This window comes from Brachycentrus maculatus, unplaced genomic scaffold (genome assembly GCF_059751285.1).
Source record: "Brachycentrus maculatus isolate JH-2025_06_01 unplaced genomic scaffold, ASM5975128v1 h1tg000656l, whole genome shotgun sequence".
NCBI lineage: Eukaryota > Metazoa > Arthropoda > Insecta > Trichoptera > Brachycentridae > Brachycentrus > Brachycentrus maculatus.
In genome coordinates this window covers 772,501-795,120 of record NW_028281391.1, presented here as the reverse complement: position 1 = coordinate 795,120, position 22,620 = coordinate 772,501, and the positions used below count along the sequence as shown (strand labels likewise).

Genomic DNA, 22,620 nt, shown 5'->3' with positions numbered 1-22,620 from the left:
TCTCACGATGGAAGTATGCAGGGAGACTCGAATAATACGCTACATTTTGTATACCTACTCTACATACAACTCCAGACTAATTAAATCACTAAGGATCACAATTAATGTTACATTAACGTGTTATATAAGAGGAAATGTATTTTTCTGAGGTTTGGTTTTTAAATATTTTCGCTGCTATTGTAAATAAAAGAACTATTGCTAACTAACTAACTAACTAACCATCACGCCGCTTCCCCGCAGGGGTAGGCAGAGAGAATCGAACGCCACACCACTCCGTCCTTGCAAACATTCTTTGCCTCTTCTACATTCATGCATCTCCTCATACATACCCGACGATTATTACGACTCCTGACCCGGCCGCTTTCAAGTATTTGACATACCTGATTGTGCCAAGTTTTCCTCGGTCGTCCTCTGCTTCTTTTTCCAACTACATTCGCCTCATAAATTTGTTTAACCGTTCTTTCTCCACTCATACGCTCCACATGTCCAAACCATCTCAACACACCTTTCTTAATTTTATCGATAATGCTTATCTCAGCCTTACATTCTTTCCTTATTTCATCATTCGAACATCTATCAAACATCGTTTTGCCGCACATTCGTCTGAGCGATCGCATTTCGACTGCATTCAGTCTGCTTTCATCCTTCTTTTGCCAACTCCATGCTTCGCTTCCATACATAAGGGTTGAAGAACTATTGCACATCTCAATATACGAATTTTACAAGTAATTTTTTCATAATGTCATTAATTTATCATTAATTATGTAATACAATCTTTCATTTGTGTTAGTAAATACCAATACATATTATTATTTTTAACCATTTTTGGTATACTATTGGTTTGACTAAATTAAACGCTTGAATAATCCACTGAATTGAGTTTTATTTTTATTTACGACTAGTTTCGAAAACGACAATTGTTTTCATCTTCTGGTACAAATTAAAACATTAACATTGCTTTAATTTGTACCAGAAGATGAAAACAATTATTGTTTTCGAAACTGGTTGTAAATAAAAATAAAACTCAATTCAGTGGATTATTCAAGTGTTTAATTTAATTAAAATAATCATGTCGTTCCACAAAGTTAATGCCGAATCAATAAATAATATATTGGTTTGACGTTTTATTCTTTTATTATTTTATTATTTTGATTCTCTAAATAAGATAACAATTTTTTTTATATATGAAATCAGCAATTATTATCCAAAATCGCTACCCTCTTACGTTTTATCCTCTTTGCCTTCTCCTGTGGGAAGCGGTTATGATAATTAATAACTTTACTTGGTAAAAATATATATGTTTATAATTAAAATGTAAGTTTGTTTTAAAATCACTTAAAATATTTTATTATAACTTAATTATAATGTCTACCGGTTTCGAAGCTAACCGCTTCTTTATCAAGACTGATTAATACTTTTAATAAAAAAGGGGTTAGCTTCGAATCTGGTAGACATAATAATTTAGTTAGAAAAAAATACTTAGAGTGTTTTTAAAACAAAGTTACATTTTAATTAAAGAATGGACAATCACAAAGTTAGTGCTTCAAATATAAATTATAAATATTTTAATAAATGAAAACAGCTATAATCATCCTAAATCGCTACTCTCTTGCGTTTTATTCACTTTGACTATTCCTGTGGGAAGCGGTTATTATTATTAATAAGTTAATTAACGAAAAATATAATTGTTCGATTTTTTATTGCGCTCATTATAACGTTTGGCGAGTTTTATATATATTTCGTAACAATATGTACTTTGTAATTATGTTTTTTTATGAAATAGAACCGAATAATTAAAACGAAACCAAAGTAAATATGATATGAAGTGAAAAACCGTGCCGTAATCTGTCTAATGCGACACTTGCATAATGCACAGTACGTGTGTCATTGTTTGTACTTTTTTTAATTGCACGCCGCACCCCCACTGTTGACATTTATTGCGAAAGTACGCGAGCCTCGAGGACTAATTATTATTCATTGTTACGAACTCCGACTGGCAGCCACTCCTAAATAGTTAATTTCAGTCGAGAAAAATTGCCAGAAATCTAATATTTTACTAAAATGCATCACGAAAAATGGAAATGTGAAAATAATATGTATTAATTTTATAAGTATTTTGTTAATTTAAAAACATTGTTTTTGTTTTAAAGTAATATAACACTATTTTTTCTGTAATACCAAGTTTAAAGTGGCATTACACAAAATAACTATTAATGATAAGAAGATTGTATAATTTGAAAGTTCTTATATATTATAGGCGCTTTTCAAAGTTCTCTGTCCAAAGCCAGGTTTTTGAGATTTTATATGACACAATGCCTCCCTTCTCTTTTGAACCGATGCACATAAGTTTTTCTTCTTCCTCTACATATTTCCTTCTATTTGTACTCTTTTCGATATATTTTTTTGATATAAAAATACGCTTTGGAAAATTAAATACTTTGAAAATAAGAGAAAACGTAATATTTACCCCTTAATACGTAGGAATTAATTAAAAAGTTATTCAGAAAAGTAAATTTTGAGATACACATACCCCAAAAACTACTACAACAAAATCGTATCAACATTAACATCTCAATAAAGATGAAGAAGAGCATAGAAGTCTTGGTAATTACAGGGTTAACAACCTCTCACAGGCTGGTTTAGGTTATCGTTTTATACACGTGCAACATTCACCATTCTACCCAGGATTGACAACTACATTAGATAATATTTTTGTATACAGTGACATCTATCTGTAATCTACAACAAAGCAAACATGACAATAAATTAGAAGTTACGCGTTTTTTTAAATATGATATGGAAGGTAACCGAAATGCACAAAAATGTGCTAACCGCACAACATAAGGTTCCTAAAACGCCTCAATATTATATGTGCACGCAGAGAACAATGTATTACGTTATCCCAGATTTTGAGTGAACGAACAACCTAATTCCAATCTTCAAACACAACCTTTTAATGTATTTATACTAATAGATTTATATTATCCACTGACACTTCGTGATGGAATTGCATTTTTAATTTATTATTAGATTAAAACCAATATTTTTAGCTTTTCCACTTTTTTATTTGACCAGCGACCGGGTTTCGTCGTTACCGACACCAGTCTGATGATGTCGGTAACGACGAAACCCGGTCGCTGGTCAAATAAAAAAGTGGAAAAGCTAAAAATATTGGTTTTAATCTAATAATAAATTAAAATAAAAAAAAATATTTATACTATATTTTTTCATAAAAAATGTAACAATGATACATGTTACATGTTGAGACACGTTAAGAAAATCATTTCAGAAAATTAAACGAAATGGTTATTTTTTATTATTTATTTCAGTGGAAAACGTCGTGTGGGCCACAGCGGGGGGTGAGGTGATTCTACCCTGTGACGTAAGCGTTCCTGTTCACGGAGATGCAGTTAGCATGGTTTTGTGGTTCAAGGACTCTACGGGAATGCCACTTTACAGGTCAGTTTGTTATAACTCTGTTCCTGTTACTAACTCATACATGTTTTGTGATGTCAGGAGTCAGAATAATTGGTGCCTCAGGTGCTGTAAGGAGATGCATTAATATAGTAGAGGCTATGAATGTTTGCAAAGACAGGTCATATACCGTTCTGATGTTCGAACGTGCAGGTACGATAGATGTTTGAATGGTGAAAAAAAAAAAAAAATTTTCGGCAAAGGTAAGCATTATCGATTGATGTAATAAAGGCGTTTTATTTATTGTTTCGGCAGCGAGTGTTTTTGCCTAAAATTTTCACTCATGAATTACATGAAGTTATAGTAACTTTAAACATAAAGAGTAAATCCACTCATGAGTAGGCAAAGGCTATGAAACTCAAAAAGTTGAAGCATGAGTAGGGTCATGATAAGCGGTGTTGCATAAGCCGTAGCTAGATTTCAGAGTCACTTGGACGTTAGGTCATTCAAAAAATATTGTTTTGGCATTTACTTTGTGGTAAGACATGATAAAATTGTAAAAGAAAAACACTTGTTTTTTACCACTTGAGTTTATTCTATTTTGATGACTAGTTTCGGAAACTATGCTTCCATCTTCAGGTGTAAATATGAACTGATATAAGTTTATATTTAGACCTCAAGAAGTATAGCTTCTGAAACTAGTCGTCAAAATAAAGTCAAGTGGTAAAAAACAAGTGTTAATTTTCCATTTTGATAAAGGCGTGTTGACATGGTTTTGATACTTTGAAAGAATGAATGAGAAAATAATGGTAAAATAAATATGAGTAGTATTAAGTTGGAAATATGAACAGGAAAATACCGAAGATAATTAAGGATTATCAATACTTTAAAATATTTTAAGTGGTCAGGTCAAAAGTCGGAATAATCGTCTGTTAAATATGAAAAGATGCAGGAATGTAAAAGTGGCGAAAAATATTTGCAAAGTCAGTAATTCGGTGTTGGGTCTCTACCTACCCCCACGGGGAAGCGGCGTAATGGTAGATTTCAGTTATGAAAATATAGTCCTATTTTGTACTACTGTCGCTCGATTTCCAGCCTATCACAAAAGATTTGAAGACCATTTTACGGTTATTGAGGGTAAAATTTATCATTTTAGCGCACTAAAATAATATAATTTTTTACACAAAAAAGCACAGCTTTCTAAGACTTGATTTACATTGGCGTGTGAGTTAACGTACTATATTCCATATTATTTTTTAACATCTCATCAAAGATGAAGAAGAATATGGAAGTCGAGGCATTTACGGGGCTGACGACCATTTAATCCAGATTTTGTAACAAGTATTTTGACTCACTCAAAATGTTGCACTTAAAGAATTATTTATTGAGTTGACGTTTAATTTGTAGAACACCATTTTAATCTATGTATGAATTATTAAATCAAACATAGATTTTTTGGGTCTATAAAGTTAATTTTTTTTGTAAAAAACACATAAGAATAAATATTGTGACAATTGTTTCGCCTAGTTATGATATTTTTAAACGAATTTTCGTGGCTTTTTGAAACGAATGGCATTGTTAGACGAATGTGAATGAATAAAAACGAATGTGAATGAATCTTCACATTCGTTTAAAAATGCCATAACAAGGCGAAACAATTGTCACAGTATAATTTTTTACGTGTTTTTTAACAATAAAATACAACTCAGTAGACTCGAAAAATCTGTGTTTGATTTATTAATTAATACATAAACATTTAAATAATAAAAAAGGAATTATCAGGTTTCTAATTTTGTTTTTTATATTTTTTATCCAATTTCGATAAATCCGTATCCACTTTTAGTATATATATTTTTTCCTCTTTATTTTATTTTTTCTTTAATACTCTTTCTTCACTCATACTTGATTAAATTACCGAACTCAATCTTATGGAATCAAGGCGCATATCATATTACACGTGTTTTTTACAAACATTTTTTCCTACCCAGTTTGTAAAGCATATTAGATATTGGAATAAGATGACGAGCATTTGACGAGGTAAGGATCAAAGCGATAGAGATAACACTAAAGTATCCAATTAATATAAAAACAAGATCTGTATCTTCATTCAAAAGTTATACGTAAGGTTTATAAGACACGTATGGTAGATTTTTTATATAATAAAAATGTAACTTTGTTTTAAAATCACTATAAATATTTTATTATAACTTAATTATAATGTCTACAGGTTTCGAAGCTAACCGCTTTTTTATCAAGATTTATTTATTTATTAAAAGTATTAATCATTCTTGATAAAGAAGCGGTTATTTCTTTTTCAAACCCTCATCCGCACCCCAATGGTGCATAGGGCACTGCATCATATAAATGCAGCGTTATCTTGATCGTTAACACATGAAGGAAAGCTGATCAGTCCTTTACTTAAGTTACCAGTCCAGGGCAGTATCGAATAAATATAAGAGTGAAAAAAATCACTTGACCCCCCTGAGAATCGAACCCGAGACCTCCAGAACAGTAGCCGAGCGTGCTGACCATTAGGTACACTACGGAGGTGGACATGTTATTTTTAGACATATATATTTTTAATGTAAATGAACGCCTAGTCAGGCTTTCAACAGGATATTGTAAAAGGTAATAAATAAATAAGATATTTTACGGTAACGTACATAAAACTACAAGTCTTTAAAAAGTATTTAATTTCAATTGCGATTCACTATTAATACAAGGTTAAAAGTCGTAATAATTATATTTCACTCAAGTAAACGATAATCCGACCTTAAAATGGCCAAATGCCAAACCGAAGTTATTTAGAGACTGTCGCGGTCTTTCTGTAAATTATTCATATACATATTTTTGCACTATTTGCTGAAAAGCCAAAGAACAACTCATCAATCAGAAGTATTCAAAACACGTAATCTGAACAAATGGTCGGCCTTAAAAGATTGCTGTCTTTAAAATTAATCTCAAGGTTAAAAAAATATTGCGGTCTGAATTTGAAACAGTTTTGTATAGTGCTTTTCTTTCTTACTTTAATTGGAAACATTGCTGTCGAGAAATTGAAGGTTGACCTGAGAAATATTCAGAATAGAAATTTAACGTCCACATTTTTATTATATTATTTTATTTGTGAACAGTTACTTAAATCACAATTTATACATATTTACAACTTTTTTTTGCAGAGACCCACCAAGCCACCTTGTGTGACAAGACACACAAGTGAAGTTTTTTTTAATATTTTTTTATTGTTTTTAACGATTTTAACATAGACACAAAAAATAGAACATAGATAGAAATAAAACATGCATTTAATGTTGCAACGTTTTGAGTGTGTCCAAATCATTCATTTTCATTCAAACCCTTATCCACTCCCAATGGTGCATAGGGCACTGCATCATATAAACGCAGTATTAACTTAATCGTTAACACATGATGGAAAGGTGATCAGCCCTCTGCTTTAGGTATCAGTCCAGGGTAATATTAAATAAATATAAGAGTGAAAAAAATCACTTAATTTTATTTGACCCCTCTGAGAACCCGGGACCTCCAGAACGGTAGCCGAGCATGCTGACCATTACACTACGGTATCCAAATACTTGTTCACAAATCTGTATTATCTCCAACTGTAGGAGTTTTTTTTATTTAAAAAATAATAATATAAAAAGTAACTCCTTTAATTGGAGATAATCCGGATTTGTGAACAGGAATTCGGACACACTCAAAATGTTATAAATAAATTAACTGATAAAATTATAAGCTAAAATATTAAAAATGAAAATGATATTATCTGGCGTTTCTGATGTATGTGATTATAATCCAGGATTCGGACCTCACAAACTAATAAATGAGTTTCTGCTCAATAAATAGCTTCTTTTCATCTCACCAATAGATGTCTCTAGTGAAGTTCTAGTGACTCAAGAACAATGTTTCGAAATTGGTCTATATATTTAGAAATTTCAAGAATTTCAGTGGTGCGGTTATCAATAATAACGTTTGGGTAGAATTGGTGAATGTTACACGTGTGTAAAGTGATCACTTAAACCAGCCTATGACGGTTGTCAGCCCCGTAAATACTCAGACTCAGAATGATATTTATTGTTTTGGCATTCATTTTGTGGTATGAAGTGATTAAATTAAAAACAAAATTCTTCTTAATTATTGATTTGCCGTTTAATTTATAGAATTATTACTCTCTTATGGATGTATATTTTAAATATAAAAATCAAACACCTGTGTATTTTAAGGAACTACTTAGTTGTATATTAAAAAAAAAAAAATTCATGATTATTTCGCCTTGTTAAGGCATTATCAGACAGACTACTATCGTACAGTGTTCTTGCTTCCTTAACATCTACTCATACATGCCCTCCGATTACGTAAACTTTTGACACCACCAGATTTTACGTTCTGATTGATCTCGTCGTGCCAAGTCTTTCTCGGCCGTCTTGGATCTGTTCTCCCGTTTACAATCGCCAAATATATGTACCTTCTTAGTCAGTGTCTCGTTATCCAAATGTCCATGCCACCTTCAAGTATACTTAAATGCACATATAAATAAAGTAAACATTAAAAAAAGGAATATCCTACAAAACCTACATTTGGAGGCTTGTCTGCAGGTAGGATAGTAAGGATAGGGAAGGTAAATGTGAAATATACAACAAAAATCACAACATAAAAATAACAATTACAAAAATGAGCTTTTTGTAAAAGTTTTCAATAGTTTACAGACCGTCGGAAATTTGTATAACCTTCATTTGCGACAAAAATACAATGTAATTGTTTTTATATTGAAATACGAAACACAATACATTTTACAGTAACAAATAGTAATGTCGTTCACAAATAAATTGTGTCGCGTGAAATATTTTCAAATTGAAATTTTGTTCAGCGGCGCTTCGATGACGATTTTCAACATTGTTGTGATTTTCCAGGCATTTGACGTAATGCAATTTCAAAAATGAAAACTTCCAGTGTATTGCTGTAAAACAGTATTTTTTTACGCAATTACTCTTGTTTGAATTGTGACCTTTTGTTACGGCTCGCGTGGATTGTTTTCAATTTTACCTTTTGAATTATATTAATATTCAAATGTGCCGGATGAGATTTTTCAATCAATAATTATGTTTATTTTTTTACATAAATAGTAAAATTCATACTCTTTTTGTGAGCCTAAACGGCTTATTATTCAAATAGGTATCGAATTGTGGTAGAGTGGGTTCGAACCCAGAAACTCAGACTCAAGAGTCCGCGACACTCACCGAATATAATGAACATCACCGTGGACCTATGTACTAGTAATTATTTTTCGGAATTCGCAAATCACACAATAAAAAAATACCACTCATTTAACTTATATACACATACTTAAATTATTCCACACAACTACAAATAAGTTATGAACAATGAAGAAAATTAAGAAATACAAAAAAAAGATTCCGATAAAACGTTAATTTACAATATGGTTTTCCAAAATATATCAACATTATTACCTGTGTTTCCTTTTACAAAAAGTCCCGTTTTTTAACTCTCTTCCTCAATTTATTACTCTACCAACCTCTATATAAACCTGAATTAATTTTTTGCTCGTTAGTTTAAACAATAAAAAAATAACTCCTGTAATTGGAGATAATCCAGATTTTGTGAACAAGTATTTGGACACACTCAAAATGTTGTAAATAAATTATCTGGTCAAATTATAAGCTTAATAATAAAAATGAAAATGGTATTTTCTGGCGTTTCTCATGTGTGTGATTATAATCCAGGATTCGGATCTCACATACTAATATAAGAGTTTCTGCTTAGTAAAAAGTTTCTTTACATCTCACCAATAGATGTCTCTAGTGAAGTTCTAGTGATTCAAGAACAAGGTTTCTAAATTGGTTCATATGTATAGAACTTCCAAGAATTTGAGTAGTGTGGTTGTCAATAATGGGTAGAATTGGTGAATGTTACACGTGTGTAAAGTGATCACTTAAACCAGCCTATGACGGTCGTCAGCCCCGTAAATGCCCAGACTTCCATATTCTTCTTCATCTTTGATGAGATGTCAAAAATTATAGTTTAAACAATCACCTGTTCATAAACTCAATAAATGGTATTTTACAAGTGTTTAATTAAAAAAAAGATTGATTGGTGTGGCTTTCTATTCTATTTGTCTACCCCTGCAGAGAAACGGCGTGATGGAAAGTTAGTTTTTTAGTTATATAAATGCATAAAACGTCGTCGAAAATCTGAATTCGCGATACTTATCACGAAACGTGGTCGCCTTGTCAAAACTCCAAAAGGAAAATAATCAAGCCATTTATAAGACAAAGACGATAAGTGCCGGAATCGAATGCAGTTATCTGGCGCTTAGCGTGTAATTGGGAGCATACATCTTGCCGATTGGCACATTGTATTAACCCTTAGTGGCAGCCCGCTAGGACAAGCAAGGCACCGGGCTAACTTTTAACATAGTTAGTAGTACCCAACTTTGTGTCCGTTAGTTTAAGAGGGTAGGAATCGAGCATTCCCTACATATTATTGCTATACTATATAAACTCACTTCGTATTTGCTGACTAGGAATGTAATAGTTACTATGGTGCATTCGGACATACATATATGTACTTATTTCTCTATTTTGTAAATAAAAAGCATTAAAATTTTGAGTGTGTCCAAATACAAATATATCTAGACAATGAGTTATTTTTCATAGTATGAAAAAGCACTCCTATAATCGGAGATAATCCAAGTTTGTGGACAAGTATTTGAACATACTCAAAATGTTGTAAATAAATTATCTGGTCAGATTAAAAGCTAAAATAATAAAAATAAAATTATATTTTCTCCGTAGTGTAATGGTCAGCATGCTCGGCTACCGTTCTGGAGGTCTCGGGTTCGATTCCTAGGGGGGTTTAATAAATATAAGTGATTTTTTCACTCTAATATTTATTCAATATTACACCGGACTGGTACCTGAAGTGGAGGGCTGATCACCTTTCCTTCATGTGTAATCGATCGAGATAACACTGCGTTTATATGAAGCAGTGCCCTATGCACCATTGGGGTGTGGTAAGGGATTTATTATTATTTATTATTTTATTTTCTAGCGTTTCTCTCGTTTATTTATTTTATTTTTTATAATTTTTTAATTTATTTTTTCTTTACATAAATTGTAAACATTTATTTGAATAACAATTTTAAACATATTTTTTTTCACCAAGCCACCTTGTGTGTCCTGTCGTCATGATGGGTCGGACACAAGTTTATAAATCTAATTTTGCTGCCAATCTTCATCTCAGGATTTTTCAATATATAATTTTTCAGGCATCTTGAGATGACTGCAGCCTTGTTTACTTGCCCCATCTAGTAAATCCACGTACTTAATTTATTCAATACTAGCCTTTTTGACTCGTACTGACTTATGATAAATCTAGCTTTTCACTTGTGATTTACTAGCAATAAATCCATATGCATAATGCATTCAACTAATAGCCGATTTCACCCGTGCTGACACTGATCGTTTTTTTGTGTAATAATACCTAAAAACACTCCATGACTACCTGTTTTTGAATAACCATTCCATCAGGTCGAATGTTGTCTAAATTTGATGTAACGTTATATTCTCTCTGTCTACCCCTGCGGGGAAGTGGCATGGTTAATTGTTTTTTTTTGTAAATTTCAAAATTCAAATAAATAAATTTATTTTTGAGGCCCTGATTCATAAATGAAATCATTGAAACAGTCTTCGGTTAAGCCTAGGAGATAAGCGATAAGTATTTTTTCTTTAAACTACTGCATTAAAGTTATCTACTATCCCCGGGGTAGGAAAAAGCTCTTCGGGTTTTTCAGAACGCCCGAAAGTTGTACAGAAAAAGGGTTGTAAATTTCCCTTTGCATTATAACCAAAGTTTGTCCATTTCATGCCCTTTGCCCTCGGGAGAAATAGTCTCGTAAAGGAAGGAATAAGGGATGAGACTTGATTTCAGAAGTAGGAGTAGACGACGCATATATTTTTTTATACATACATGAAGATACAACTATTTATACTTACTTTCATTTCTTTATTTTTGTTTATTTCTAATCTTTAAGTTATATGCAAGTCTCTAAAGTTTATATTGGATGCTGAGTATTTAACAAAATGTAAAAAATAGCATTGCTATTAAAATATATTTAAAAAGTCCTCACTCATTATTCAAACCCAAAGTGCACCCGATAGTGCATAGGGCACTGCATCATATAAATGCAGCTTTAATTTGATCGTCAACATATGTAGGAAGGGTGATCAGCCCTCCGCTTCTGGGACCAGTCCAGGGTAGTTTTTTATAACTATTAGAATTAATAAAATCACTAATATTTATTTGACTCCCCCTGGGAAACGAACCCGGGACCTCCAGTACGGTAGCCGAGCATGATGACCATTACACTACTAATAAAAAATACGCACATTTAAATTTATTTTATTAGAAAAAAATATTTAAAATATATGTTAGTATCTCACCCATGAAATATTTTGACTACTAACCAGACTACTTTCAGGTACCTATTTAAAATACTTGATCATACCAAGTTTTCCTCGGTCTTCCTCTGCTTCTATTTCCAACTAAAATATCACAAATTTGTTCTACTGTTCTTTCTTCACTTATTCGTTCCACAAGCCCAAACCACCAGTAGGTACACACGATTCTTAATTTTGATATTGGTCACGGGTGCTTTTTATTTTATTTCATTTCAATGCGTTGCCAGATTAAGGTACTTCAGGCTGGTTTAAAAAAAAAATATATTTATATATATATATATATATATATATATATATATATATATATATATATATATATATATATATATATATATATATATATATATATATATATATATATATATATATATATATATATATATATATATATATATATATATATATATATATATATATATATATATATATATATATATATATATATATATATATATATATATACATATATATATATATATATATATATATATATATATATATATATATATATATATATATATATATATATATATATATATATATAAATATATATATATATATATATATATATATATATATATATATATATATATATATATATATATATATATATATATATATATATATATATATATATACATATATATATATTTTTATTTTCGTATATTTTGTACTTTAAAATTATCGTTAAGTTTGTGGTATGGTAATACCAAATAAAACTCTCCTTATCATTCAACGTTTACTTTTTGTAATACCACTTTAAAACACTTATTCATGAACTACCGGTTACGGATAACCATTCCATCATCGGTTATTGACTTGATGACGGAATCATTATTCTGAAGAGAGGTTACAGTTTTGTACAATCATTTGACGATATTCTCCTTGAACCATGGCACTTTTCACGATAAGGATGAAAATAAATTGATTAAGTACCAATAATGCCAACTACCGCTGGGGTGAAACTGTAAAAATCATCACATTTAACAAGCGAGTGCCCTAAAACACTGTTTATGATCCGTATAAATTAGGTCGTGGAGCATGTTCGTGTTTAATTACTTCCCGCCATTCGGAAGAGCCGCCATTTTAAGTTGCGCGGCCGCCATTTTATGACTGGACATCCAGTGGCGTAGCTCATCAGTGTGAAGGTTTGTTTTAATGATAAAGGTAGATGATTATAGGTATTTTAAAACACTTCTTTTAAGAGACCATTTTTTTTTACCTGAATTTATTTTTGATGTTTTATTCCAGATAAACCATATAAATTTAGTTTAATTTACTCACATTTAAGTATATTTGAAAATTATTGGATGTATTTCAAATTACGTGTATGTGTGTGTTTATATACATACTTATACATATTAATCTCTATGGTAGATCATTCATTTCACTTAATTTAATTTATTGGTAAAAAAACATTTTAGTGTCATGTTTAAAAAAAAAAACATTGTTTGCTTTATAATATATATAAGTATTTAGATATTATAATATATTTACCATACGTACCTTAAACGCTTGCACAATTTACCTCAAGTTTTGGAATAACTAATATATGTAAAGTTCGAAGGAACTAGCCTGTGGTATTTTTTTTTTAAATGTATATTTTTTCTGCTTCCATGTAGTGTTAACCGCACTAGGCTTCTATGCTTTAGGTCTCGGGTTCAATCCCCAGGGAAGGGAAAAAATAGTTTAGTGTTTTTCATTCTAATATTTATTTGATCATTAACGGCCTTGGACTGGTACCTGAGTCATGAGACTGATTCCCTTGGCTTTCATATAATCATCGATCAACTTAAAATTGCATCAATTTGATGCAACGCCCTATGCATTATTGGGTGCGGATAAGGGTAAGAAGGAGAAGAAAATATAAAAAAAAAATTCACGGAAATAGCAACACAGCACTACATTTGACGCATTATTATGAGATTTCTTTTTAGGAATCATGTAAACAATATTTTCATTTATATTCGTTTATGTGTGAATGTGTTTAATCAAGCACAAAGTCTTGTAAGAATCCGCAGGTATGATTTTCATAAAGGATTTATTCATGCTTTTATACTTATCCGTCAAATAAGAATAAGGTAGCGATTTATAACTATTTTTTAGGGAAAAGTGAGATAAAAGTCTGAATGAAATACTGTTAGAGCATCAATCATACTTTTTATACTTGTCTGAGGTAAGTATACCGTAAGATCTTTTTCGAATCGCAGAATGAAATTAAGAATAACGACTCGGACTTCTGGCATACTTATATGCGTCAAATGTTCGTTCGTTCGTCAGCCGAAAGAAGTTCTAGTTCTTGATTTTGGGCACTAGTTGATAGTATGCACATAATCAATTAATGCAATATAAATATCAGTAAATTTATTAATGAAAAATAATTTGTTTAAATAAAATGTATAGGAGTCTTTAGAAATTCTAGCTTAGGATTTCAATTAAATACGTAATAGATTTAATATATTATTCATGTGGAAAGTAAAAATGTGTTTTTATAGAAAATACCTTTTTGACCGCGGTAGCAGCAATATCGGTTGAATATTTTAGCATCACATGCAATTTTAAATACTGCTCATGGCAAACATCGTGATTCTTGGTGGCTTAAGCATATCATTTGTCATTTTAATTTTTTTTGCTTACCACTACAGGACGGAGCCAGGCATTTCAGTATTTAACTCACTGATCTACAAATTTAGCAAAAAGTATTCTTATTAGTTAATACCACAATTTCGTAAATCTTAAATATTAAAAAAAAAATATTATTGTGACAAGCGTTTCGATGCAATCTGAATTTTCAAATACCGTGTTTGAACAAAGTTCTAAAAATTTGTTTTTTCATACCATTTTTTAAAATGACCTTAGTTTACTTACATTGAGAATTTTCAGAGAAACGAAAACGTTCATTTGGCGAACGAACGAATGTCTTATTGATAATGCGGCCGTGATTTCGGGATAAAAGGTTCGGACTCGACTACACCCCTGGTGCACGTACAAGATGGCGTTCATACAACACGCTCCCTTTTAGGGGATAATAAAAATCCACGTCTAGGCCATTCGGACGTCCGTGACCATTAAGGTAGAAACAGACTTATCACACTGCGCGCCGCTATCTTCTTACGGTAATATGACGCGAACTCGACCAGGGGGGTAGCATGCTAAGAAAATCAGCTTATTTGACTTGATATTTTAACAAAGACGAAGAAGAATATGGAAGTATGAGTATTCACGGGACTTACAACCTATCGTAGGCTGCCTTATGTGATCACTATATACAAGTGCAACATTCATCATTATATTTAAAATTTGAGCAGTGTGGTTGTCAATGAGTTATAAATGTTGCACATGTATAAAATTATCACTTATACTAGTCTATAACAGGTCACAAGCTGGTCCAGACTTCCATATTATTTTTTATCTTTGTTGTTATGTCGAAATGCGTGGAGAACCCAGATTTGTGATCAAGTTTTGGACAGACCAAAAAATGTTTTGAAATGATATTAAAAACATGATTAAAACAAATTAACCAACTAACCATCACGCTGCTTTCCCATAAGGGTCGGCAGAGAAAAAAATGCCACACTAATCTGTATTTGCAATCAATCTTCGCCTGTGTCACATTCATGCATCTCCTGATATTGTACATAGCCTCAGATTATTCCGACTCCTGACCTGACCATGTCCGATTATCCGAAATTCTTGATCATGTTAAGATTACCTCGGTCTTTCTTTGCTTCTATTACCAACCACATCTGCCACATAAACATGTTTTACTATCCAGCTTTTCACAATTTTATCGATAATGATTGTCAGCCTTGCATTATTTTCTTGTATCACCATTCAAACATCTAATTGATTGACAACCACACAACCACATTTTAGTTTTATTTTGATGGATGTAAATTGTGACAGAGGGTGCTGCCAGAATTCATGATGTACGTATATATATATACATATATATATATATATATATATATATATATATATATATATATATATATATATATATATATATATATATATATATATATATATATATATATATATATATATATATATATATATATATATATATATATATATATATATATATATATATATATATATATATATATATATATATATATATATATATATATATATATATATATATATATATATATATATATATATATATATATATATATATATATATATATATATATATATATATATATATATATATATATATATATATATATATATATATATATATATATATATATATATATATATATATATATATATATATATATATATATATTTATATATAAATATGTAGTTTTCTCTTTTCTTTATATGGTGAGAGTCTAAGACGCTAGCTTATCATTATCGAATTACAAAATTTTGATTTAAATTGTGTTTACTGTAGATTAACCATATCTTGCAAATAATAAGTCCAACAGAATGGAAACTTTTTACGAGGACAAATCTTTACACCAAGGTCTTATGAAAAAATTAGCCCTTTTTTCCATAAACCGCCTAATCGAGTCTAGTGTCCAGGGTTGCCATTACAGCTAGGTGATGGCAACCCTAAAATAACCAAGTAGGTACCTAGTTATTTTACTTGACCTGCTGTTTTCCCCAAACGATTTTTGGAAATGGAAATCGCCCAATTTTAGACCACTATTTGAATAACGTCCGAGTATTGTTTAGGCGTTAAAGATACATATCATTATTTACAACTTAATTATTTTATGCCTCCAAAGTGTATTAAGGCGTTACAATACCACTCAATTTATATTGTGAGAATTTATGGCAGCTAAAAAGGGAATTGTTTTAAAAACCCTCAAACCCTTTCGTAGAGTATTATTTTTTACTATTTTTTTCTTGGTAGAGTAATATAAAATTATAAGTAAAAACAACAGTCCAAAGCTAAACTTTATTTATTTCGTATTTTAAACGCATTATGGTATTTACTTTGTGGTATGGTAAACTATAGCACTCTCCTTATCAATCACTATTTACATTATCTTATAGTACTTGAAATAAAATATAAGGTACTCACCATGTTTGATTGAAATATTTTTTAACTTAATTTGAAAAGATACTTATGATTTTATGAATTATTTTGGGGTTAACCAAATTATAAATAAAAACAAGAAAAAAACTTCTAGAAAATAAAAATAACAACTTATTTTTAGAAAAGTGTGATGGAAACCAATTAGCACTGCCAAAATTGAGATTTACAGTTTTGGCTTGGCAAAGATGTAAGAATAAAGCAACTAAAAAAGATTATGTAACCAAAAAAAGCAGTATTTTTGTTAATACCATTTTTTTAAATCGACATATCGCCCACTCCTTTCAAGAACGTCATAAATAAAAAAACCTTATTTTTCAGGAGAACGTTTTTAAAGTTTAAAAACGTTTTTGGTTGGTTGGAAGATATTGCTTTATAGCAATAAGCCCGCCAATGTACACACATATTGTACAAAAAGTTCAAATAAATAAATAAATAAATAAAATACAATGTGTTAAAAATAAATATCAAGCCACTTATTAAACTTTTTCATATGCAACAGATCTTTTTAGGTAAAACCTGAAGGTTTTTTGTACAATTAAAAAATATTAAGCATATTTAAAAAAAAATATTAAACAATACCTTTTCTTCAAAATGCAAAAAATAACACTTTCTGCCCTGTATCGGGTAAATATTAAGTTAAAAATATGCCTCTTTTGCTGGGATTTAGTATATTTTTTGGGCATTCCAAAAACATGCACAACTTAAAATTGATGATTTTTGATTTATGACGTTCTTGAAAGGAGTGAGCGATATATACTATATTTATACCAGTCAGCTATCGATAGATATTCTGTGTTTATGCTGATAAAAAAATATGCATATAAAAATTTGAGGATAAATACTCCATTTCCAGTTTGTCACATTCCAAAAATGCATTTTACCAGTCATCCATGAAATAGTCCATTTATACTCATTTTATGTAAATATAAAATGATTAAGGAAAACACTTCGTTTTTTACCACTTGAGTTTTATTATAGACCACATGTTTCAGAAGTTAAACTTCCATCATTCAGGTCTGTATAGTAACTAAAATATAAAATATAAAATTGTTCTATAAATAAGGAGAGGGGAAAGTAAGGGGAAGGGGTTAGTCAAGGGACGGAGTTTTTAAAACAAAGGAAAAACGGAAAGCAATGGTGAAGAATTTTGAAATAATATATTATTTAATAAATTATTATTAGAATTCAGGTTTTTTGGATTTCTAAATTTTCAAGATAATTCATAATTTGGCCTTTATATGGAACAAGGTGTAATAATTTTAATTTATGAGATTGAAATGAGTGATTAGTATCTATTATGTGATTTGCAAATTCCGAAAAATAATTACTAACAAGACCGCTATGATGTTCTTTAATTCTAATCTTTAAATTTCTCGCAGTGTTTTCTTTAATCATTGTAACATGTCTTACCACAAAGTTAATGCCGAATAATAAATAAAATAAATATAAAATGTTTTTCAGTTTAACAGATTCTGAAAAATGCAGTGAATTTATCCATGCCAGTCACTTATTATTAGATATACTTACTACGTAAATACTGATATAACGTATGTTTAAAAAATGCGTATAAAAACTAAGTCTTTTAATTAAATGCAGGTTAATGCAAACAAACGCAATAAGTGTCAATATGACACTTTTATTATAGATACACTGCGTTTATGCTGAAAAAAAGCATGCTACAATTTTTTTTGTAAAAAAAATATTTTTTATGTTTGCAATGTTCTGAAAATTGCAGTTACATCTGTCAACACCAGTCACCTAAAAATAAATTTAATTTTGAGAGCTTTTCCAATCCGTAGAGCTTCCGGACTGACGGAGTGGAGGGAAGGTGCTGAAAATAGTACCAGCGTCAGTTTAAAGCTTCCCGTTTTATGATCCTTCGTGATACCCCGTCCGGCTATGCCCGGCACCAACACTCAGTAATTGATATCGTTAAGACAACTTTATTGCGCCACTCCAACACTTTTTAATGGTAAAATGATTATCGCAGCAACGAGAACCTTAGATTTTTAATGGTGTCAAGTGACTAAAACGTGATGATCCATAAAAATATTATAACTCCAAATTGCTGCTTCTATTGCGACTGCTCTAATTGGTAAAAAAGCGTCCGGGTAAATTCCGAATAAGTGTGAGTAAATTATTTTTCAAATATCTTTTTAGTGGAAAACAATATTCTTACTCATATACTTAGCATCCGAGCGTATTAATGGATTATTTTCGAGCTTACACTATATTAAGTTTTTTTTGCATATGTACGAGTATATTCTGTAAAAGAAACATATCCGTACATCATTTTTGACATATCAACATGGATGAAAAAGAAAATGGAAGTTTGGGTATTTATAGGGTTTATGATATGTTAATGGCTGGTTTATGCTGACAATTCGTCGGCAGTTCTCGTCAGAACTTCGGGACGCGGATCTGACTTGGGAGGATGCAAGGGAGCTGGCAGCCGACACAAAAGCCTGGAGACAGTTTGTGGACTCCATATGCTCCACCTGGGGAGCGGATATGGTTTAATATTAATAATTATGGCTGGTTAAATGATGTTTTACACACGTGCATCATTCACCATTCTACCCATGATTGACAACCATACAACTCAAATTTTGGAACTCCTACATATATCTCCTACATAGTTGGAAAAAGAGGCAGACGAAGACCGAGGAAAACTTGGCACAATCAGGTATGTTAAATACTTGAAAGCGGTCGGGTTAAGAGTCGTAATAATCGTCGAGTATGTATGAGGAGATGCATGAATGTAGAAGAGGCGAAGAATGTTTGCAAAGACAGAGTGTCTCTTTGTCTACCCCTGCGGGGAAGCGGCGTGATGGTTAATTAGTTAGTTAGTTAGTTAGTCTGTTACATATATCATAAACCCCATGACGCTGTGCATGTGATTCAACTGGAGCCATCTATGTTTGGTTTGAGAAAGCTTTTTTTTTAGCAGATACCATTTTATGTACGTGTATGCAAGATCCTAACCGAATTATTTAACATACTGGGAGACGCTTGAAGTATGATTTATGGTTCATTATTTTATAATTCGTTATATTTAATGTTTTCAATGTGTGCTTTGAGCTACTCTATTCTTTAATCAGAAACATTAAGTACCTGTTTGTTTGTAAGAGCTTTCATTTAGGAAAATAAAGCCGAAAATATTGCCTTCTACATTACGAAGTAAAATGGTCGTATTAAATTAAAATATAAAAATAACAAAATTTAATGGAATAAACAATTTTATATCAACTAAAACATGGCAATTATTTAATATTTACATGATCGTTTCTCCTTAAGGGTTGAAAACGTAGGAATTATAGTTTACTCAGCGTAAAATTTTTAATAATTGTTTTATAATTAAATGAGAAAACGTGTAAAATAAAAATAACGAAGAATTCTATAGATACACCTTGTAAAATGGGATATTGATGTATTGTATAATTTTTAATCAATATTTTATCTGAAGGGCATTCTTAACTACCAGATACTACTCACAACGAGCATAATTCGTTCCAGATAAGCGAAATACTCGTTCAGCGAAACATTTTTTGTTTTGACTAGTGCGGAAGTTCCGGTTCATAAGTGAATATCATGAAAAAGGGATAAGTATGCCCTTTTCTGTAATTCGTTATGTAAAATGTCGCTCGTTAAGAGAGCAACTTCTACACATATTTTTGCTCGCCATGCGAATGACTCGTTGTGAGAAGTTCCACTGTACTGTGTTATATTGCATTTATTTGATGTTTAACGTTTGTAAAATACTGATACGGAGACTTTTTGATTAAAAGATAAGTAAATTAACTAGTTCATTTGCATTTAAATATGGTTTAAATCTGCCTTTTCGAATTAGTTGTATTTGACAAATAAAAATTAATTTAAAAATAGATATATGTTACCACAAGGTGATTGCCGAAACAATTAATGTAATAATTTGCTTTGATATAGTAAAATATAATCGATAAATAAAACAAAATAACAAAAACAGTAAACTATTTTGAATTCATGTTTTACTAAGTAATTATCACATTTTCTTAAAATCTAATGTGACACGTGTTTCGATGCATTCCGCGTCATTTTCAAACACCGTACTTAGTTTACGTTTACTAAGTTAAACATTAATTAAAAATGGATAGATTTTACCACAAAGTGACTGCCAAATCAATTAATGAAACAATTAACTAACTAACCATCAAGCTGCTTCCCCGCAGGTGAAAGCAGATAGAATAAACGCCACAGCAATCTCCTAAATAAAATAAAAAAACGATTTTCGCCTCTTCTACATTCATGCATCTCCTCATGCATACCCCCCGATTAATCCGACATCCGACTTGACCACATTCAAGTACTTAAAATACTTTATCATTCCAAGTCTCCTCTGTTTATATAATATTATTTCCATATACGAAATATCAATGTTATTTCAAATAGACTTCGTTACTCAATATCTTACAAGTTGATTTTTCAAACGAAAGCTAGATTTAATGTAAGATAAAACAAAGATATGAGCTTTTCACATATTTTTATAATGTTTTTTTCTTTTATCGCTCCAATGGAAACGGGCGAGAGCTTTGAAAAAAAAAAGTTTAAAAAACTAAAGCTCACTTGAGAATGCTAATGAGTTTACTGGAAAATGATACAAACAACTACCAAAGAGGGATATGTTGTTAACTCTGTATTTTTTCAGTAATAATTTCATATAATATGTATATTTAACTAGGAAAAAGCCATCATATAATTTAGATTATTTGAACACTTCAATAATTAATTTTTGACATTATAAGCATTATTTAAAAAAAAACCATTTAGACTAAGGTATGTGAGGCTAAACTGGTATGATTGAAAATTTAAAGACTAACGGAAAACTTAACACCATTTTCCATGCCTTTATTAATATAAAAATAGTGAAAATATAAATTAGGTTCATTGTTAAATTTCATGAATCATATGATTCTTTTATCAAAAGTATCGTAAGATTTTATTGATATCTCAGCATATATTTTAAGCAATAATAGCGTTTGTGACCTGCCATTAGCTGGTTTAAGTGATTACTTCATAAAATGTTTATCATTTATCATTATCCCTGTTATTGTCAAACAATTTATTCGAATTTTGGAAAATTTCAAATATGTTAATTACTAAATAACTAATACATCACACCGGGATAGACAAAGAGGAAAAAACACCTCACAAATCTGCATGTCGTCTTTGATGCACATGCCTAAACAAATCAAATAAATACATGTGTATATATAAATATATATATATATATATATATATATATATATATATATATATATATATATATATATATATATATATATATATATATATATATATATATATATACATTTACATATATATATATATATATATATAATATATATATATATATATATATATATATATATATATATATATATATATATATATATATATATATATATATATATATATATATATATATATATATATATATATATACATATATTTATATATATATATATATAAATATATATATATATATATATATATATATATATATATATATATATATATATATATATATATATATATATATATATATATATATATATATATATATATATATATATATATATATATATATATATATATATATATATATATATATATATTTAT

The 22,620-nt window shown here is 30.0% G+C and overlaps 1 protein-coding gene across 1 annotated transcript in view; it reads left to right on the top strand.

The window, feature by feature from the left end:
* The window catches only part of LOC148300785 (cell adhesion molecule DSCAM-like), a 232,891-nt gene that overhangs the window by 60,113 nt on the left and 150,158 nt on the right, over nt 1-22,620 (top strand). Inside the window, exon 3 of the mRNA XM_088274307.1 lies at nt 3,330-3,459. Within this exon, the coding sequence (XP_088130433.1) occupies nt 3,330-3,459 (130 nt within the window). The remainder of the gene's footprint in view (nt 1-3,329; nt 3,460-22,620) is intronic.